General features: G+C 44.5%; 1 protein-coding gene across 2 annotated transcripts in view; it reads left to right on the forward strand.

Annotated features, from left to right (window-relative positions):
* Positions 1-18,291, forward strand: part of ADCY9 (adenylate cyclase 9) — an 86,030-nt gene that overhangs the window by 62,718 nt on the left and 5,021 nt on the right. For both annotated transcript variants that reach the window (XM_064672613.1, XM_064672614.1), the window contains 4 exons: positions 1,584-1,792; positions 9,121-9,280; positions 12,318-12,466; positions 15,304-15,345. In XM_064672613.1, coding sequence (XP_064528683.1) covers positions 1,584-1,792; positions 9,121-9,280; positions 12,318-12,466; positions 15,304-15,345 — 560 coding nt within the window. The remainder of the gene's footprint in view (positions 1-1,583; positions 1,793-9,120; positions 9,281-12,317; positions 12,467-15,303; positions 15,346-18,291) is intronic.

Here is an 18,291-nt window from a genome sequence, read left to right on the forward strand (position 1 = left end):
CTGGCACACTGGTTTATTTGCAGATATAAAATAAAATTTGCAAACTATACAGAAAGTAGTAAATCAAGTTGTTTCCAATGGAAAGATTGGAAGGAGAAATGAAGTAGTAATAACCAAACATATACAGATTGACCTATTAATGTGGATATGTAGGGAAATCCTAGAAGGAGCACCGATGAGGTCTGTGCATTTTGTTAGTAGCAAGCTATTAATTTAAAAATCATTATATAAATCTCCCTGGAAATGGGAATCTTCACTCTCTAATAGGAACTCTGCAGCACTGGGGCAAAAACCTTTTAAAGCCTTAATATTAGCAGAGTACTGGTCCGAAACAACAACAAAATCTTCTCTTGGAGAGTGAAAAGAGTTGTCAGCACTCCTAGTTCTCTAATTGCCTGGCAGTCAACTGCTGCTGAAAGTAACTTCCAGCACCCCTGAATTCCCCTCTAATTACACAGTGCCAGCTGCATGCTTGGGTTGTGATCCCTCTCCAGAGTCAGCTCTGCTTCCCAGGAGCTTGCTTAGCCTGTTCTTGTTTGGAAGTGAAGGCACTCCTTAGCCCTGGCAGAGCATCTTTAACGCTGGCACCTGGGGATACGGTGCTGCTTCCCTTAATTCAGTTGGTGGGACTTGGTGTGTGAACAGCACTCTGCTGCTGTTCAGGTTACAAGGTAATTTTGGCACTGAAGTGATGCTGGCTGAATTTACTGGGTTGCAGAGAGGTACAAATGAGGGACTAGTTTGTTTCCCAGTATTGCTGAGTGCAGGAAGTGTTCTGAGGAGCAAAGGAAACCAGAGCCCTCCAACTGGGTGCCTTCATGTTGACATTGATAACATAGTGTCTGTTTTTCTTTGGAACTTGCTTTCTGTGGTCCCTTGGGCAGATATAGACAGTCCCAAAACTGGGCTCACCCCAGTAAGCTGGGATGTAGAGCTCATCATCTAGTTTTCAGCTGGACTGTCCCCAGTAGCACAAGCACAGCTGCACAAGCACTGGGCCAGGACAAGATGGGCTGGGAATGTGTGGTGAGGGGTTATGGAAGAGCAGGACTTGGTGTCCTGGGTTCTGATCAATTTGGATTACACATAATCTCAGTGGCTGCTTTTAATGGTCTGAAAGGGAGATGTGAACCCTGCCACAGGAGCTGTTACTGTGGGGAGGTGTTTGGAGGGTTTTCTTAAAGACCCATCGAGGCTAAAAAGTAAAATCTGTTATTATTTTAAATTGAAATCACTGAAGAAAATGTCTCACAGCTTTATCTGCTAGTAATTATATTCATGTTTCTTTGCACAGAATAGTCAATTTTCATGTTATTTTATTTCTGTATCATAATAGTGTGTAAGAATCACCTCAAGCCTGGGGGCTGTGCTGCCAATGCTTTTTTTCAACACGGTCTTCTCAGGGAACTGTGACAGCCATGGCACCACCTCTTCTGCTTCTTGTTTCCAAACATTCCTTACATTGGATTAACGAAGTGGCCAAAACTTCTTTATTCCCCAACTTGTTTTGAGCTGCTGTTTAATCACCCAGTTGAATTCAACAGAGTGGCGTTTGTTCATGTCCAGCCCTGTATTGCACACAGGTCATGAAGAATGCTCCAGTGAAGACCTTTGCCAGCGCTACCTTCAGCTCTCTCCTGGACGTGTTCCTGTCCACCACAGTCTTCCTCATCCTCTCCATCACCTGTTTCCTGAAGCACGGCATGGTGGCGTCCCCGCCGCCCCCCGCCGCCGTCGCGGTGTTCGTCGTCGCCATCCTGCTGGAAGTGCTGTCCCTCGTCGTCTCCATTAGGTAAATAACCAGTAACAGAGCCTGGGAATGGCAGGGGGAGCTGAGGTGGTGGCTGGCTCGGGAACATCTTGTTTGACAGCCCCCCAGGAACACGCTTGGACGGGCTGTGATGTTTGAAGAGCAGCGTCGGTGCAGCCAAGGCTGGCGGCAGATCTTGTGCAGAGAGAGCTCTGGCTGCAGGCACTGCAGGAGGAGGCTGGTGAAGGGACTTGAGCACAAGTCCTATGAGGGGAGGCTGAGGGAGCTGGGGTTGTTTAGTCTGGAGAAGAGAAGGCTTAGAGGCGACCTCATCACTCTCTTCAACTCCCTGAAGGGAGGTTATAGCCAGGGGGGGTTGGTCTCTTCTCCCAGGCAACCAACAGTAGGACAAGGGGACATGGGCTCAAGCTCTGCCAGGGGAGGTTTAGGTTAGATGTTAGGGAGAAATTCTTTACAGAGAGGGTGATCAGGCATTGGAACGGCCTACCCAGAGAGGTGGGGGATTCACCATCCCTGGAGGTTTTTAAAAAGAGATTGGACATGGTCCTTAGTGCCATGATATAGTAATTGGAGTTGGATCAGGGGGTTGGACTTGATGATCTTGGAGGTCTTTTCCAACCTAATCTATTCTATGATTCTATGATTCTATGAAGTGTGGCTCTGATGGAGGCCACTTAGGGAAATGGGATCTGCACACCGTGCCTGCACCTCTTACTGTTCCTTGGGATGCCCCATGGGCCTCCCCTCACAGGGCCATCAGAATCCCAACAGGAAACTTTTGTCTGTCCTTCAAACAAACCCACCCACAAAATTCCTAGATAACAGTACACCGTTCTGGGGTTAAAGCTGAAATCATGTATCAGAGGTGCAAAGAGCAGACCTTCTCTCAAAGGAAAAAAAAGAAGAAAAATTGCTAAAGTCACATTGCATCTGTCCAGAAATAGTTTCTTTTTAAGGTTCCGTGGATTAATGTCGTAAGAGCTTGTGTTTTCTGTCTGACACGTAACTGGAGGGCAGCATTTCCCTGGATTCAGGGCTGGGGGATAGGCACTGCTGCTGAAGGGAAGGGAGCACTGGTTTGTCTCTGCAGGAGTGGTACTTTGCAGTGCCAGCCCCACACAGCAGCAAAGAATCCTCAGTCCCTGAATCCTTGTCCTGCCCCTCAGCCCCTCCTGTGCCCTTGGAGGGGAAGGCTTGGCTGTTTAACAGTGACTCCACATTCCCCACTGGTACCCAGTCACCCACAGGACATGTGTCCTGGGCTTTGAGGACACCTGCAGGCCTTGCTCCTGTGGTAACTTCCTCTGGAACGAGGGGTTCCAGGGGTTACTCACACATCCAGGTGTAGCAACCAGCAGTTGTCTGTGTGTTCAGTGTTCATGCTCTCCTGGGTGTGTTGTCTGATCTGTGCAGATACCCCGTGTAACCTGTAATTAACCCAGATGATGGACCTATTAATAAGTTGTTTGTTTGTGTGTACGTGTGAGAGCAAGTTCACTGTGCCCTCCTCAGCCCCGTTTTCCCTTGACACAGGAGTGTGATAAGGGGGGGGTGTGGAAACCTGTGTCCTCACTTGTAGTTCTGCAGATCTGTCAGGAATGTGTAAGTCAAAATGCTCCTGTAATTACAAGTTGGAAGGAATTCTGCTGCTGTTTCAAGAGAAACAAGAGATGACAGTGTGCACTCTTATTTTGACTTTACAAGGTCAAGGTAAAAATACTGGATTAGTGCTTTAGCCACTGAAGGAAGTTTGTACCTCAATGAGCATATAAATGTATGTGTGTTACATCAAAGCTGGCACAGAGAGTGAAGAGAGGTCATGTGTGAACAGTGGAAATGCTTTTAAAGGTGGTATTTCTTAGTGGGGGTATTTGATTGTTGCAATTCGAATCATTTTTAGAAAACCTGGAAATTCAGAAGGTGTTAAGAGCTGTACTGGGAGATGGTTGAACTGCAGGGCTGTCATTGTAGTGTATCCTAAAATGGATTAACTCATGTTCTGTCCTCTCTCTTGCATCAGAAAGGCATTTTCCCCTTTGCAGAAGTCTCTGCACACTGGTTTGGGTGGGGGAGAAGTTGTTTTGGCACTTTCAGTGTGCCCAGGCAGCTCTGCCATCTCACCAACAGCAGGTGGTCTGGGTTTGGTGGCCATGAACTTGTTCAGCTGTGAACAGCTCAACACCCACTTTGCTGAAGAGCTACTTTCTGCTATCCAGATTATTTGGAGAAAAGTTGTGTTCACTCACTTTTCAGGTGAGTTCTTGCTTCGTTTTAGTATTTTTCAATTCACTGGTTTTCCCACTTGTTTTCCCAGTGCTGCATTACATTTGCCTTTTCTTGTTTTGTCCGTTCATAAAAATTATTGCTATAATCTTGGAAATATTTATAGGTAGGTACATAAGGTTTTATTGCAGTCCTGTTCTATAATTGGTGGTTTATGGTTTTCTTAAGGAGAAGGAAAATTGTTGTTTTCAGTCTGTCTATATAGTCAAGAACTGGCAAAGTAGTTTTGCCTTCCTGAGCCGTGTGTGGCTGTGCAGGGGTTTGGCTTCAGTGCAGCACTGTGTGGTCAACCCAGAGACCCCACAAATTCTCCTGGTTACTTTGGGAACCAGGAATTGCTGGATGGAAGAAGCACCAGCTGCCCTTCCCTGCCCTCTCTGTCAAACCAGCAGTTGAGGAGTAGGGACGTAGAAATTGAGGCCCCAGATGTCTCTTGGGGTGTCTGCAAATCACTCTGTATTTTAGCACTTATATATTCTGAGTTGGAAGGGGCTCAGAAGGATCACTGAGTCCAGCTCCTGGCTGGAACCTCCTGCCATGGGCTCACACTCGTGATCTTTCCTCTGCTAACGAGATTTAATTTGTATTTAACTTAACTCTGATCATCCCATCTAAGGTAACACCGGAGTAAATCTCTTACGGTACAAATCCAGGGTCATCTCAGATCTGAGCTGGTCCTACCCAGGGTACCTGCTTGAAAACAGTCTCAGACCTCACCTGAACAGAGCAGGCTTTGTAGGTGAAAAACCTCAGAAGCTTTCTGGCAGGTTTTCAGTTTTAAATGTAAGGACACTGGTGTATTTGGGTGGAGCTTTGGTAAGAAAAGGTGTCTAGTTGGGTTTGGAGGGGGTTTTTTGTTGTTGTTTTGAATTTATAATACATATTTGTTTTCTAGTAAATACATAAGATAGACTTTTGGGCCACCCCAGTCTCCTGGGGCACACACTGCTGTACGGTTCCCTTGAGCAGAAAGAAGGCAATCATATTTTTCCTCTTCAAATCCTCTCCCGAGTGAGGACTGCTCCCTCTGACCACTCATTATGCAGTGCAGAACTTCCTGTGCAGAAATGTCATCCCAAATGACAATCACAGAATACCAGCGAGATATCTGCAGGGAGGAGATCGGACTACAATGCTGGGCACAATCCCAGGATTTCAGGAAAAGGGATTATTTTAAGACCAGAAAATTCTTGCCTAAGTTTCACATTGTATTTTCATTATCGTGATGTGAAACACCCTGTCTTTAAATCAGTCTAAATTGTAATTAAATCCAGGACTCAGCCTAGCAAGGATTGCTTGGCTCTTGTGGCTCAGCCCTCAGTCCAGCTGAGGGAGAGGGAAGGGGAGCACTGTCTGTGCCTGGGCAAGGAGAAACAAAACTCGAGTTCTGGGAGAGCAGAAGGCCTCATGGAGCAAAGCTTACGAGGGAGAAGGATGTTTTGATTCCCCTGAAGTGTCTGATAATAAATTATTGGAGTACCTGTAGATGAGGATCCCACTGTTAACACAAGAGCCACTTGAAAATTAATTGTATAAAGCTGCACGCAAAAATTGGTGCTTCATTTGTGAGCACGTGGAAAATGTCATCTCCTGCTCTGTACATGTTCTGTAAAGAATATCCTTCGGCCCACTTGAAGTGTAACTACTTTGACAAGTTCAGTTGAAGCGTAAGAGGTCCTGAAATTCTGGTTTTTTATAAAAAAAAGACTTGGGAAATGTCAATGAACATACAAATGCAAGGTTTCACTTGGGAGTCTGAGGAGTGGGTCTGCAGGAATGCAGGTAAAAGATAGCTGCCCACTATTTTTGTGTAAATACAGGGGTTTTGTTAACTAGATAATTTTGACACATAGTTCTTGAGTAAAACTGGCCATAAATGAATTTGTTTACGAAAAATATGTTGCTTTTGATGATGTGCTACAGAGAAGAGTTGTGGGTGAGGAGCTGAGGGCAGAGAGTGGGTGTTTCAGCCCTGTTCAAAAGAGTGAAAGGTGGGAGCACTTCAAGTTGATTCATGAATTTAAAAGGGCCTTTCTAGAGAGCAAAACAAATTATCTCCTGGATGAAGCAAGCGAGTGCAGTGGAACACTGGAGTGGGAAGTTGTGCTGTTGTCTGACTGAGCAGAACTGCCCTTTTCCTGGTGCTTCACCTTCCCAGCCTTGCTGAAGTGCCACCCACAGTCTGTCCACAGCAGAGAGACCCTGTGGCCAAGCACTTGGATCTTCCTAAATTCCCAGTGACCAGGAGCAGAAATTGTTTCCTGCATCCCGAGCTTAATGAACCAGATCTGTTAACAGGACTGATACAGAGTCCTGATGCCGGGGAAAACAATGGAGTCTGTTTGCCTTTATTTATTTCTAACATCTGGTATTTAATATCCCACCAAATTGCTGCTGTGCCAAAAGCTTTTGATTCGAACTCTGGGAATTGATTTTAAACTGCCAGTAAATACAGAAATGATGGTAACAGTCTCCATTAGCCATTAATCATTTATGTCAAAGTTACTAATTTGAACTCCAGCTTGTGTAAACATCTCGGAAGCTTCAGCATTTAAGCCCCGTTGAGCTGCCCACTGACACTGCATTATTTACTGATACTGCCCTGTAGCCATTAAATCTGTCTGCAGCTCTCACTGCTGTCTGGATTTAATGCACTCCTGACTTCCTGTGCTGGGAGCGTTGGGCTGGATCCACCGGCTTTCCCTGCTGAGGATGGGAATTCAGTCCTTTAATTCCAGAGCGCAGAGCTCTGCCATAAATACCAGCCCGAAAAAATCAATGCAAGAAGGTAAAGATTATCAGGAGAAATGTTGCCCTGGAATTTGCACTGTCCTTTTGGAAACACACAGCTGCCTAAATAAAGCAGTGTCCTCATCGCGGGATTAACCGAGCGCGTTCGCCGGTGGATTTGTTGCTATAGTTCCCACAGGAATTTGTCCTGGCATGGAGGCTTGGCAAAAAGGAACATTGGAGAAGTGGAGTCCCTGGTGTGTGGGTTGGGGTGAGAGACATGAGCTGCACTGGGTATCTGCCACTGAGCTGGGTCCTGTGCCAGGCAGGATGGGAGCGATGCGGAGATCCAGGAGAGCGTAGGCAGAGCTGCTGCCGAGCTGCCTTGGGAGAGACTGGGGGGGCAGGTCAGCCCAGGGAGCCCCATTCCCTTTCCTCTCCCACACTTCAGCCAGGGGATCCTAATCCCAGTCCGTGGGCTTTGGGAGAATGGAACTTTGGTTGTAGAGGCAGGAACTTGATTTCAGACGTACTTGGTGCTGAGAAAGTAGGGCTGTCACTGAGCACAGGGACAGTTCTGCCATCAGGGTAGGACACTTTATAACCCTTCAGAAACCCAAATTCTTACTCTGCAGAGCTTTTTTTTTTTTTTTTTAATTTTATCTTGCTCTATATCCAGTTTTTAAATTTCAGTGCGTTGTTGGAAGCTCTGTTTCCTGATGGAACACAGGTATAATTTTTGGTGTGAATGGAAGTCCATTAAACTGAAAACTGGCAAATCTGTGAGCACCCTCTCGTGGGATCCCGGTGTATTACAGTGTATTCCATCCTCCCAAATTTCTCTTTTTAATGCATTTGAGGATAATTTCCAGGCTTGAATGTATTAAAATTAAATAAGTTAAATTAGAGGAGAGCTCTTGATGCTTCGAAAAATGCTTGTGTTCACAAAACTCACAGAAGTCCAGACCAGAGAATTAAAATATCATCCATAAACAATGAATATTTAAAGGTGTGGAATGAGAGTCAAATTCTCATAAAGAAATTTGAATTCAGGTGGTTTGTATCAGGCTTTTATCCAGCATAAAACCTTGTATTTCAGACAACAGGGTTAAAAATAAGTGTATTGCTTTTCTCTTTTTAAAACTATGGTGATATGGGGTAATTTATGTAACTTTGAAGATTGGGAGTTTCATATTTAGTGTATGTGATACTTTTTTTTTTCAGCTGTGAGCATCTCTGTTTAAAAAAGGTGTAATTCTGTACTGTTTGGGCTCTGCTGTTGTCCAGAAGTACCTGCCTGGACTGAACCTGGGAATTCCACACATCCCATTAATGGCTCTGGATGCAGCTAACTGTGCTCCACTACCTTTTTATGTCTCCATAAAAATAATTAGGCACTTGAACAGCAGTTGCAGTTTTTCTCAAGTGACTAATGTTGAGCTTTGAGAAGGAAGTTATCCCAAGGATTTATTTCTGTGGATAAATAATAGTTTTCCATGCAACGCCCTTGAGCATTGAGCATCCTTTTACCGTCCCTTATTCATTTCAGCAATTAGAGCTGCTCTCATTAAGGAGCATCTCCACTGAGCTGCTCTCCAGAGCTCTCCCAGTTGGCTCCCTCAGCTCTTCACAGGTTGGGGCCGTGGTTTCATCGGCAGCTCGAGGCGGGAGCCGTTCCTTGCCTGTGTGCCGGGTGGGATCCAATTGGGATGCTGTGCTGGCTCCCAAGGAGTGGGGTGGGTGCCAGCTGGCCCACCAGGGGCTCAGCCCAACTGCTTCTCCAGCTCTGCTCCTGCCAGGCTGCCAGAGCTCAGCCCACGCTCCTCTTCCCCTTCCCTAATGAGAGGGAACGGAGCCTGGTTGCAGACGGGGTGGTTGCAACTGGGAGAACTGGTTTTGGTTGCAGTGGGATGGAGCTGCACAGCCCTGGCTGCTGGAGCTGTTAGTGGGGTGCACAGCGCTGCTTTTCAAACATTTCTGCTGTTATTTTCAGTCATTTGAATTTGTGAAAGCTTCCCCTCTCCCTGCCTGCTTTATTTATGAATGGAGAGAAGTCTTCCCTGTGCTTAACCATCCAAGTGAGTGAAATCTGGCTTTCAGTTTGCCTCCTCGAAGCCCCCATCCCGAGGCTCTCCGTGCTGGAGCAAACACCCAGTCATCTGTCAGCAAAGGTGGATTATTGCCTGGAATCACCAGCAGGTGCTGTGGGTGTAACACACCGTGGTTGCTCACCCAGCCCAAGTGAGGGACCTGAAGTTGAATTCCTGCAGGTAGGTCAGAGGCAGGGGGTGATGTGCTGCCGTTAACGCCCCGCTCCGTGATTTCCTGTGTTCCAGGATGGCGTTCTTTCTGGAGGAGGTGATGACTTGCACCAAGCGTCTCCTGGAGGTGATATCTGGCTGGCTGCCTCGACATTTTTTCGGCGCAATCCTGGTTTCTCTCCCAGCTCTTGCAGTTTTTTCACACTTCACCTCTGATTTTGAAACAAATATACATGTAAGTTGTCGAACTCCGTTCCGTAATGCGATGTTTTGGATGGAACAAAGCTTGCTGTTTGCCTGCCGCCTCCCTCCCCCTCCCCGCCTTTACATCTGTTTGATACAGATCCCTTGGAGGGAGAGGGCTTTGTGGATGAGGGAATTCCTGGTTTGTTATGTAAATACGGTCACGGCTGCTTTGAAAACTCTCAGACAAAAGAGGAGAGCCAAACCTTGAAATGCCTGTGACTTACCTACCTTTTTTTTCTTAGACCAAGCACTTCTGCAGGGGTTTATTCCAGACAGTGCAAGGAGTTTAAATCAGGCTTGTGGATCTAGGCTGGATTTGGAGTTTCTAGGTGGACATGTTGTGTGGTTACTGAGTCTCAGCGATGAGAACAGTATTAGTGATGGGTGTTTGGGCTTTGCAGAGTGAGATGGAGGAACTCAAAGGAGAGAGAGAGCTCTGAGTGCCTAGAAATGATCATTGCAGGAGCTGTGGAAGTGGTCAAAGGAATGCAATACCTGCCTTCTGAAAAGGAACAGAAAGAAATGGGCATATTTAGCCCAGACACAGAGATCCACAGGGAATTTGATGTCTCTGTTAATGAGAGCATTCAGAAGGGGAGAACAAGGGGTTAAATATTCAAAGAATTTCACATAAATTCTGTAAATTCTGTGAATTTATAGAATCCCAGAATGGTTGGGGTTGGAAGGGACCTTAAAGGTCATCTCTTTCCAACCCCCTACCATGGGCAGTGATGAGAAGGGGGAAGAACAGTTTAATTTAAAGGCCAACTGTAGCATAAAATCACGTCTTTAAAACTGTGAATAAAATGGCCTCAAACTGGAGATGAAAGTTTGTTTCTCTGCAAGTTTCTCTTCATACCACAGTGATCCTTTCCAGGAGCTTCAGGGAATTGCTTCAGAAAGCTCTTCCTATTTCAGGGCTCTGGGTGTAGGTAATGGCCAGATCCTCCTCACTCTTCCTATCACAGCTTATTCCTGGCTTTTGGGAAGTGTTTGTTCCATGGGAACATGTGACCACGTGTTTTTTGGTCCTTGCTGATTTAAACACATATCCCGTGGTTCTCACAGTCACAGGAGAGTGTGTTTGACATTCTGTTACATCCCATGTTTAAAACCATTCTGCAGCTTCCACCTTTTGGAACTTTGCTTAAGAATTTTTAAGCAGGAAATTTATTTTTTGTTAGTTCAGTTTAATGATGGTCTTCCTCCTACATGATTATCAGTAAATCAATTGTAGGAATGTCTTCTTTAAAGTGAAGGGACCCAAAAACCTTCAAATCTATCCATTGGTTTTGATATCATCCCATTCATCACCATCCTTGATCATCTCTCCAAATGTTTAAAAACAATAAAAAATGTTAAAAACCTTTATTGGTGTGTTCTCAATACCTGTTCAGGACAGGCTGAGTCGAAACACTTGAGGCAGCAGCAGTAAAATGGTGATTTCCATCACCAAACTGAGAATGAACTTTGCTTTCTTTCCTCTTGCAGGTCCTCCAGAGTCGTGGGGCTGTTGGCTCCCTCTCCAAGAGATGTCCCAACTCGGCTTGTGCTCAGTGTTTCCACACTCATGGACCTCTAGGAAATGGAGTCAATCTATAGAGGGTCAGGTAAGTGTCCTATTTTACTATGACATGGTTTTGCAAAGTTTTTTTTTATTCATAGCATTTTATACCCTCCCTGGATATAAAATAATTAAAATGAAAATTAACAAAAAAAACAGCCATTAAAAAAAAAACTTTCCAAAGCCATGCATCCATAGTAAAATCCAGCACATCCTGACCCTCTATAGGCTGGCTTCATGCTGGGGCATCACTTGGAGTGAGAACCAGTGCTCTGCCACTTTAGGAGACCTGAAATGGGGGGAAAAAAGTAAGTTTAAGTTATGGTTTTTTATGGACACTTCTGAAACTCCTTTTATCTGTTTTTGAGTCATTTCAAAAAACCAACAACTGTGCTTGTGGTTTACAAATGGTAAAGTATGTAAGGTTTTTTTCCCATACTCTGTGTCTGTTCTGAATCACATGTTTGTTTGTTGTGCTACAGGATTGCAAGTGTCTGTGCTTCAGCTGTACAGGAAATGTAAAATTAAACAAAAAAGAGATTATTAATGAAGAGATTGTTATTAAAAATAAAAGAAAGGGAGAGAATGATCATTTCATGCTGTAAAACACAGCATAAAGCTAGAACAGAACTCCCTAATGCAAGTGTGGAGCCTCTGTTTTAGCTTGGATGGTCGTGAATATTCTTGCTAAAACCAAAATTGGCACGTCAGCCTGAGAGGTTTGACCACTGTAGGATTGTATCTCAGGGACATGAAGGTGTTCTGGGCAATGTGTCTGTCCTGCCTGTCCTTTTTTTTTTTCTGATAAAGTTGTGGGAAAGGGAAAGGGAGTTTGAGATCAGGCATTTGGAACAGAAAATGTAAAATTGTCCTTGCAAATTGGCACAAGTGGTCGTGTCACAAAGTGTCCATTGACAATGACCAATACCTGCCTTTTGTTTCCAAGGCAGATCTTTTCTTTTCAACCTGAGTTCCCCTGTTGCTGATCAGTGTGACAGTGTCCCCTAAGAAGTGTTTTTAAAAACAGACAGGTGGGTGAAGTTGCAATCCACATTTTCAGTGCAGCGGAATTTCGATATTCAGTTTAAAACAGACAGGATCTAACCCCAGCAGTGGAGTGGAGGTTGCCATGAATATTTACCTTTTTTTTTAAATTTTATTTTGTTTTAACAAGAAGAGGCACTGAACTTTTTGCAAAGGTAAGCTGGAGGCATTGAAAGTTGCTGAAATAACCGTGTCATGCAGTGATACAAAACTCCACCCGGGGGAAACTGTGGCCAACTACCTGTGCTAAAGGTTTCCTTGCCCTTGGAAGGGAAGATGTCCATCTTCACGTGCTGACTCCTGATGCACCATAACACAGATGGAATCAGACCCTTCTGCTCCCTGTGCCCCTTTCTCCCTGGCGTTGGTGCCCGAGGGCGCCGGGCAGCCGCTGACTCGCTCTCTCTCTCTGTTGCAGTACACCATGTTCATGTGTTGTGCCATTCTCATCACCATTGTGCAGTACTGTAACTTCTGCCAGCTCAGCTCCTGGATGAGATCCCTGCTGGCAACTGTGGTGGGAGCAGTGCTGCTCATCCTGCTCTACGTGTCCCTGTGCCCGGACAGGTGAGTGTCACCCCAGCCCCGCACGCTCCGCGCCAGGGGAACGTGGTCGGGGTCCTGCACTGCTGCAGTGAGGATCTAGTGCACAGGATTGTACCACCTGCCATGACTTTGTCCACCACCTCAACTTCAGTAATTTTATTTCTGCATGGTTTATGTTTTTTAAGGTTTTCAGGATGGTGCCTGAGGGCCCTCCCCTGTGTGACACTGTCCTCACCTCGTGTGCTTCAAGGGCACTCGTATGTTATCAGCCCATAGAATTGCCTTTTACCATTCCTTTGATAATCTGGCTTATTAAGGAGCTTCCCAGGTATTTGGTGGTGCCAGAGAGCCCAGATGTTCCCCCACACCTCCCTGGATTTATTTTTGCCCTTAGGAACTGTGTGTTTTTCTTCCACCACCTCCCTCAATGCACTGGTTTCATTCTCACTTTCCTGCCTTTTCAGAGGATGCTGCAGGACAGTAACCAGGAGAATCAACATAATGCAGCTTCTGTGCAATAACCCCAAGTTATTTCAGTTTTCCTCTGATAAGCAGTTTTCCCCAAGGAGAAATTGTTTGTAGTATTCTCCTGTTTTCTTGCCAAGAGAGTCAAGGGGGTCTTTCCAGCCTTCCACTCCTATTTTATAATTTACTTGCACTTCTCATTGGCTTAAGACCTCTCAGAGCCTTTGGCTCTCCTGGGATGGACTTTGCAAGGTCTTCTGCTAGATCAGTCTAGTTCCTCTCCTTCTTCAGAGACCTGCTGTATCATATGTTGAAAAACATGAAAAAAAAAAACCAAACAAACCATAAAGAGTTGGCAGATACATGTTTTATGTGAGTATTTAGCTTTAATCCCCTCTTGAAGTATCTTCAGTAGGTACTTTTAATCTTGATTTAATTTATATTAAAAAAAGGGGGAGCATACAGCTGTTCACAGCTGTGATTTGGAGGTGGCTGTAAGGGTTGTGGGAAGAAAATCTTTCTTTTGAAAAAAATAACAGAGCTGGAGTTAGTTGAGAAATGATTTCTAGGTCATACTGGACTAAAGAAAAATCCCTTTCTTGTCAGTCTGCAGAGCACTCAGACAAGGAGGGCAGGACAGTTCTTTCCAGCCTCAGTGGAGGGAAGGAGTGTCTGAGTTCTGGAGACTCCCCTTTCTCCTCATGGATTTGTCCCACTGGGTTTAGGTTCCCCGTGTAGCCAACACTGTCTGTCCTCCAGCACTGAACTGGAACTCCCAGGAACAAAGATGACTTTCTCCCATAGCTTTTCCTTTTGTGGCACTGATGCTTTCACTGGCCAGCCACCAGCTTTGCTGAGAGCCATGGAATCACAGAATCCTTTAGGTTGGAAAAGCCCTCTTGAGATCATGGAGTCTGACTGTTCCCAGCACTAACCATGTCCCCAAGTGGCACATCCACGTGGCTTTTAAATCCCTCCAGGGATGGGGACTCCACCACTGCTCTGAGCAGCTGTGCCAGGGCCTGACCACCCCTTCCATGAGGAAATTTTCCCAATATCCAACCTCAGCCTCCCCTGGCACAACTTGAGGCTCTTTCCTCTTGTGCTGTCCCTTGTTCCCTGGGAGCAGAGCCCGACCCCCTCAGCCCCAGGTTTGGTTTTTCAGGGAAGTCAGTGAAGAGCAAACCCTTGAGTCTTTGACTCCCTGGTTACTGTTCCATAATTCCCCAGGCAGGAGTTCTTGCAGCTCCTTCAGCTCCACACGTGCTGGGGTGTCTGCACAGAGCTGACATGACACAGCCACCTTTGAAAGAGGGGAATAGAATATACTTGTGCACAAGCTCTGTGTTAGGACTTTGTGCAGAAAGAAACACAAAACTGGGGGGTTTCACTGCCTTTCAGCTTTATTAAGGGATGGGGAAAGGCTGTTCCAAAGCACAGAAGTGGAGGCCTTGCTGTGGTGTGAGTTCACAGCATCAGCTTTTGCTGAGTGCTGGAGGGATTCTATGAATGTTAAAAACCCATTGTCTTAAGAAATGTTGCTAATGATAGTGTTCTTCCACCTGTGATTTGAACAGTGGTGACCATTAATGAGGAAAGATCAGAAATCATGGAATATGTTGTCATTTCATCCCTCAGAAATAAATCTTTAAAGTAATAGAGCTCAGTTCAACTGCAGATCTGAAAAGGTGCTTGATAGAAGTTTTCCTGAACAAAACTAATACAGGCTGAATTAGTGAAACCCATAAATTCTGTTCCTTAATATTCATCTTTTTGTTCCTCTCTTACCATGAATCTGGATAATATTTTTTGTCACAGTGGTTGTTGCAGCTTTGTCTGCACCACAGATGGATCCATTCTGCATGTTTCTTTACTTCTTTTAACAGATGTAACTAACCCTGAGAATTTGATACTCTCTTAATATTTGAAAAAGTGCTTGAACTACTTATTTCCTGTAATGGCATCTTCAAAAAAACCTATGTTTATTAGGCGTTTGTTTGTTTGTTTGGAGCAGTTGGGGTTTGGGGTTTTTGGGGTTTATTTTTAAAATCTTTGTACTGTGTGCTCAGATAAGATGAAGGCATAACCAAGTTTTAGAGTTCTGAGATTGCTCCTCCCTGTTTCCCAGGTAAGATGGGATTGTTTAACAATTACTCACTCCAGGAACCATCAGTTTCCTTTTGCAGGGATTTGCATCTCTGGCTGGTTCCTTCTTTTGAGCCAAAAGAGCAGATAAGTCATGTTCAAACAAAGATTTTTGAAGCTGATCAGGTGTGTGGTGCAGTTATTGGCCCATATAACAGAGCAGTTTAACATTCTCTCTGAAATTCTGCAGGATGGTTTGTTTATTGCTTTAACCTCCCCTCTGAAATCAGTGCTTTTTTTAATTTCAGCTCCATGGAAACTCCTCATCTAGATTTGGCACAGAACTTTAGGTAAGCTTTATATAAACTTACTATCTTTATGTTTAGGGATGGAAACATTTTCAGTGAATTATACGTAGCAAGATTTTGCATCCACAGTAATAGCTTGGGAGTTCAACAAATTGGTTCAGCAGGTTGTGTTTAAGCTCTTCATATGTGAAATTTCCTTTACAGGGGACTTGGGTATGACCAAAACTCATCAGAGCTGATGCTGCAGTCAGAGTTGTGTAATGATATTTTCTCTTTAAATTGGATTTCTAGGAAATAGAACTGTGGAGGAGCTCTATAAAACAGCATCTGTTTTTCTGGTAGTAGCAGTTTTTAGAGCATTATCTGTACATCACAAGCTGTTTATTTGGTTCACTTGGCTTGTTTGCACCATCCAGGAGCAGTGTGAGTTGGATGCTCCCACAGCTGGACGGGGGAGAATTCCCTGTGGGAGAGGAGCTTCTGCTGGAAAAGCTGGATGTGCAGCCAGGTGCCTTCCCAAGATGAGATGTGACAGTCTGGGACTGGCTGTCGCCTCAGCTCACCTGGGCAGAGCAGCAAAAGAAAATTGAGAGCAGAGGAAAATTTTAGCCCCCAGACTTTCAAACAATCAAACAAAAATCTCTTCCTGGGTTATTAATGGCCCCTTAAAAATGAACACGGTAAAGATTCACTCTGATTAGTTCAGTGTTGAATTTCTCAGGGGTTTTATTGCAAGTTTTGCAATACCATTTTTAAAGTGTTTTTACTTGTCTTTGGTATTAGACAAATATGTGTTTGCTAATGACAAGTTTGGGGACAATACTGGGGTCATGCTGTGCTTGACTGAACTACTAACCCTGTGGGTATGGGACTCAGTAATTCATCTCAAATGGGTTTTCAGGAGCATGATGCCTTTCCTGGGAGTATGTGTCAAAACAAAATTATTTTTTAAAACCTGTCATCTCCATGAATTCTGTGATAGTGGGGAAAACACGTGGGTTTAGTACAGAGAGATGGCAACTGGGCTTTCACATTAGGTGTTTCTTCACCAAGGAGTCAGCACTTTAGTGTTGGGGTTTGGGGGGCTTTGGGTTTTCTTATACAGGTTTTCTTTCTTCATGGCTTTGATTCATAAAGGTAACTTCATTTTCACAGCAGAATTCCAGTTCACTGAATCCAGAATGGAAATTTAAAGCCAAAAGAAGAGGCAGCTTGATTTTTTTTATAAACAAACTCTGCAAGGAACTTGCTGTAAAGGCAATGAACAAAGTATTAAAGTGTGGTGATCACTCCAGTAATGTCTTAGGATCAGTCCAGGTTTGGATCCTTAGTGGTTTATTATTAGTTTGTGAAATCACCAAAGCTTTTGTGCTGCTCAGAATTACAAACCTGTTCCCCAACAAGCTCCCAACCAGCTGTTAATCACTACTAAGTAATTCATCCTGCCTTAAATCATTAACAACCAGGTCTTCCCCTTGATGACAGAAATCTGTGAAACAATCAGTTATCAAGCATACAAGTATTTTTCTTCCATAAATACACAACTTTTAAGTCACTACAGGTGAAGGTGAGAGTTGGTGAGAGACCAAACCACGGATGTCACCGAGCAGGTGTGGAACGGGCTCTGCCTCTGTGCAAGGTCTGACTTGTGATTGAAAGGCCAAATAAGGCAGTGACCAAAAGATCTCGTTCATTAAACATTTCTAAACCTAATTTTACACTTTTCCTTTGGAGGCGTGCTGGGTTTGTATGTTGTCTGTGCTCCTTTATTTGGAGAAGAGACACATGTGCAGGAGCTATTACTGCTTAGCACTGCCCCTCAGTCCAGGCTCCACTGGACCTGACGCTGCCCAAACTTGTAAATTAACAAGTATTGGAAGTTAAAAGAGAGAACTGGGAGTTAACCCTGTTCTGTTTCTACCATTAAACAGAATTTGGCTTCTTTTTCAGGGCTCTCTTACTGTACATTATTGTGTACCACATTTCTCCAGTGCTGTGCAGACAGAATCTCCCCTTTTCCTGGTGATGGACTAATAAAAAGGTGAAACTCCCTTATCCTAACACACTTTTTTTTGCAGCACCTTTCTCATGGAATTAAAAAAATCAGGTTCTTTTCTCACCCCAGTCACTGCAAAAGCTTTCCTGTGTTCTAAGAGGGCCAAACAAAGTTATGTTTTGCCTTTAATGAGGTTGTTCAAGAATTGAGATAATATTAATCTGCCTAGGAGGAGAGACACTAGCAATGGTACTGAAGTCTTAGCACAAAGTTAATCTCTGGATTGTCCATTAATCAAAATATGGAATCTGCCTTGTTTTCCAGACAGCCAAGTTGTTCAGCCCAAAGGATGCAACCGTAAACTTTGTCTTTTAAGCAGGAAATAGTTCCCATTTTCATTCATTCCTTACCTCAGAGCAGGTGGGGGATATTGTTTTCCACTGTGGCTGCTTGAGGAGTATCAGCAATAGGGAGGACTGAAATCTCTTGGTTGTAGGGAGGGGTTTATAGGCATCAGTAACACTTTGTTCATTAAAAGCAGCACTTTGATCCCCTTTTCCTCTCCATTCCTCCACTGCATTCTTCTCTCAGATTCAGCAGGCAGGCATCCTCCTCAGATATAGCAAGGTATCCAAATCCAGACAGGGGTTACTGGCTCAGAAGCAAACTGGCTTTCCAAAACTATAAGTGGAAAGCCATTATCTTTGTGATTTGTGATCGAGATCCTATCTCTGGAGCTCTCACTTGTTCCATATTCACACAGCCTGGATGGAGGTGCCAAGTTAATGGTGAGGTGGCTGTGCCAGGCAGCACTTCACCAGTTTGAGTTAAAGGAACTAAGATTTCAATTTGAATGACTTTTAAAATTCATTTTCTGCTGCGGCAGCTCATAAAAAAGTAGAATTTGGGGAGGGAGGTGATCCTTTCTGTTAGAGCTGTGGGGTTTTTTCCTTCTTTTCATTCTAAAGGGTGACTCCAGGTCATCACTGCTG

This window comes from Pseudopipra pipra, chromosome 16, assembly GCF_036250125.1.
Source record: "Pseudopipra pipra isolate bDixPip1 chromosome 16, bDixPip1.hap1, whole genome shotgun sequence".
NCBI lineage: Eukaryota > Metazoa > Chordata > Aves > Passeriformes > Pipridae > Pseudopipra > Pseudopipra pipra.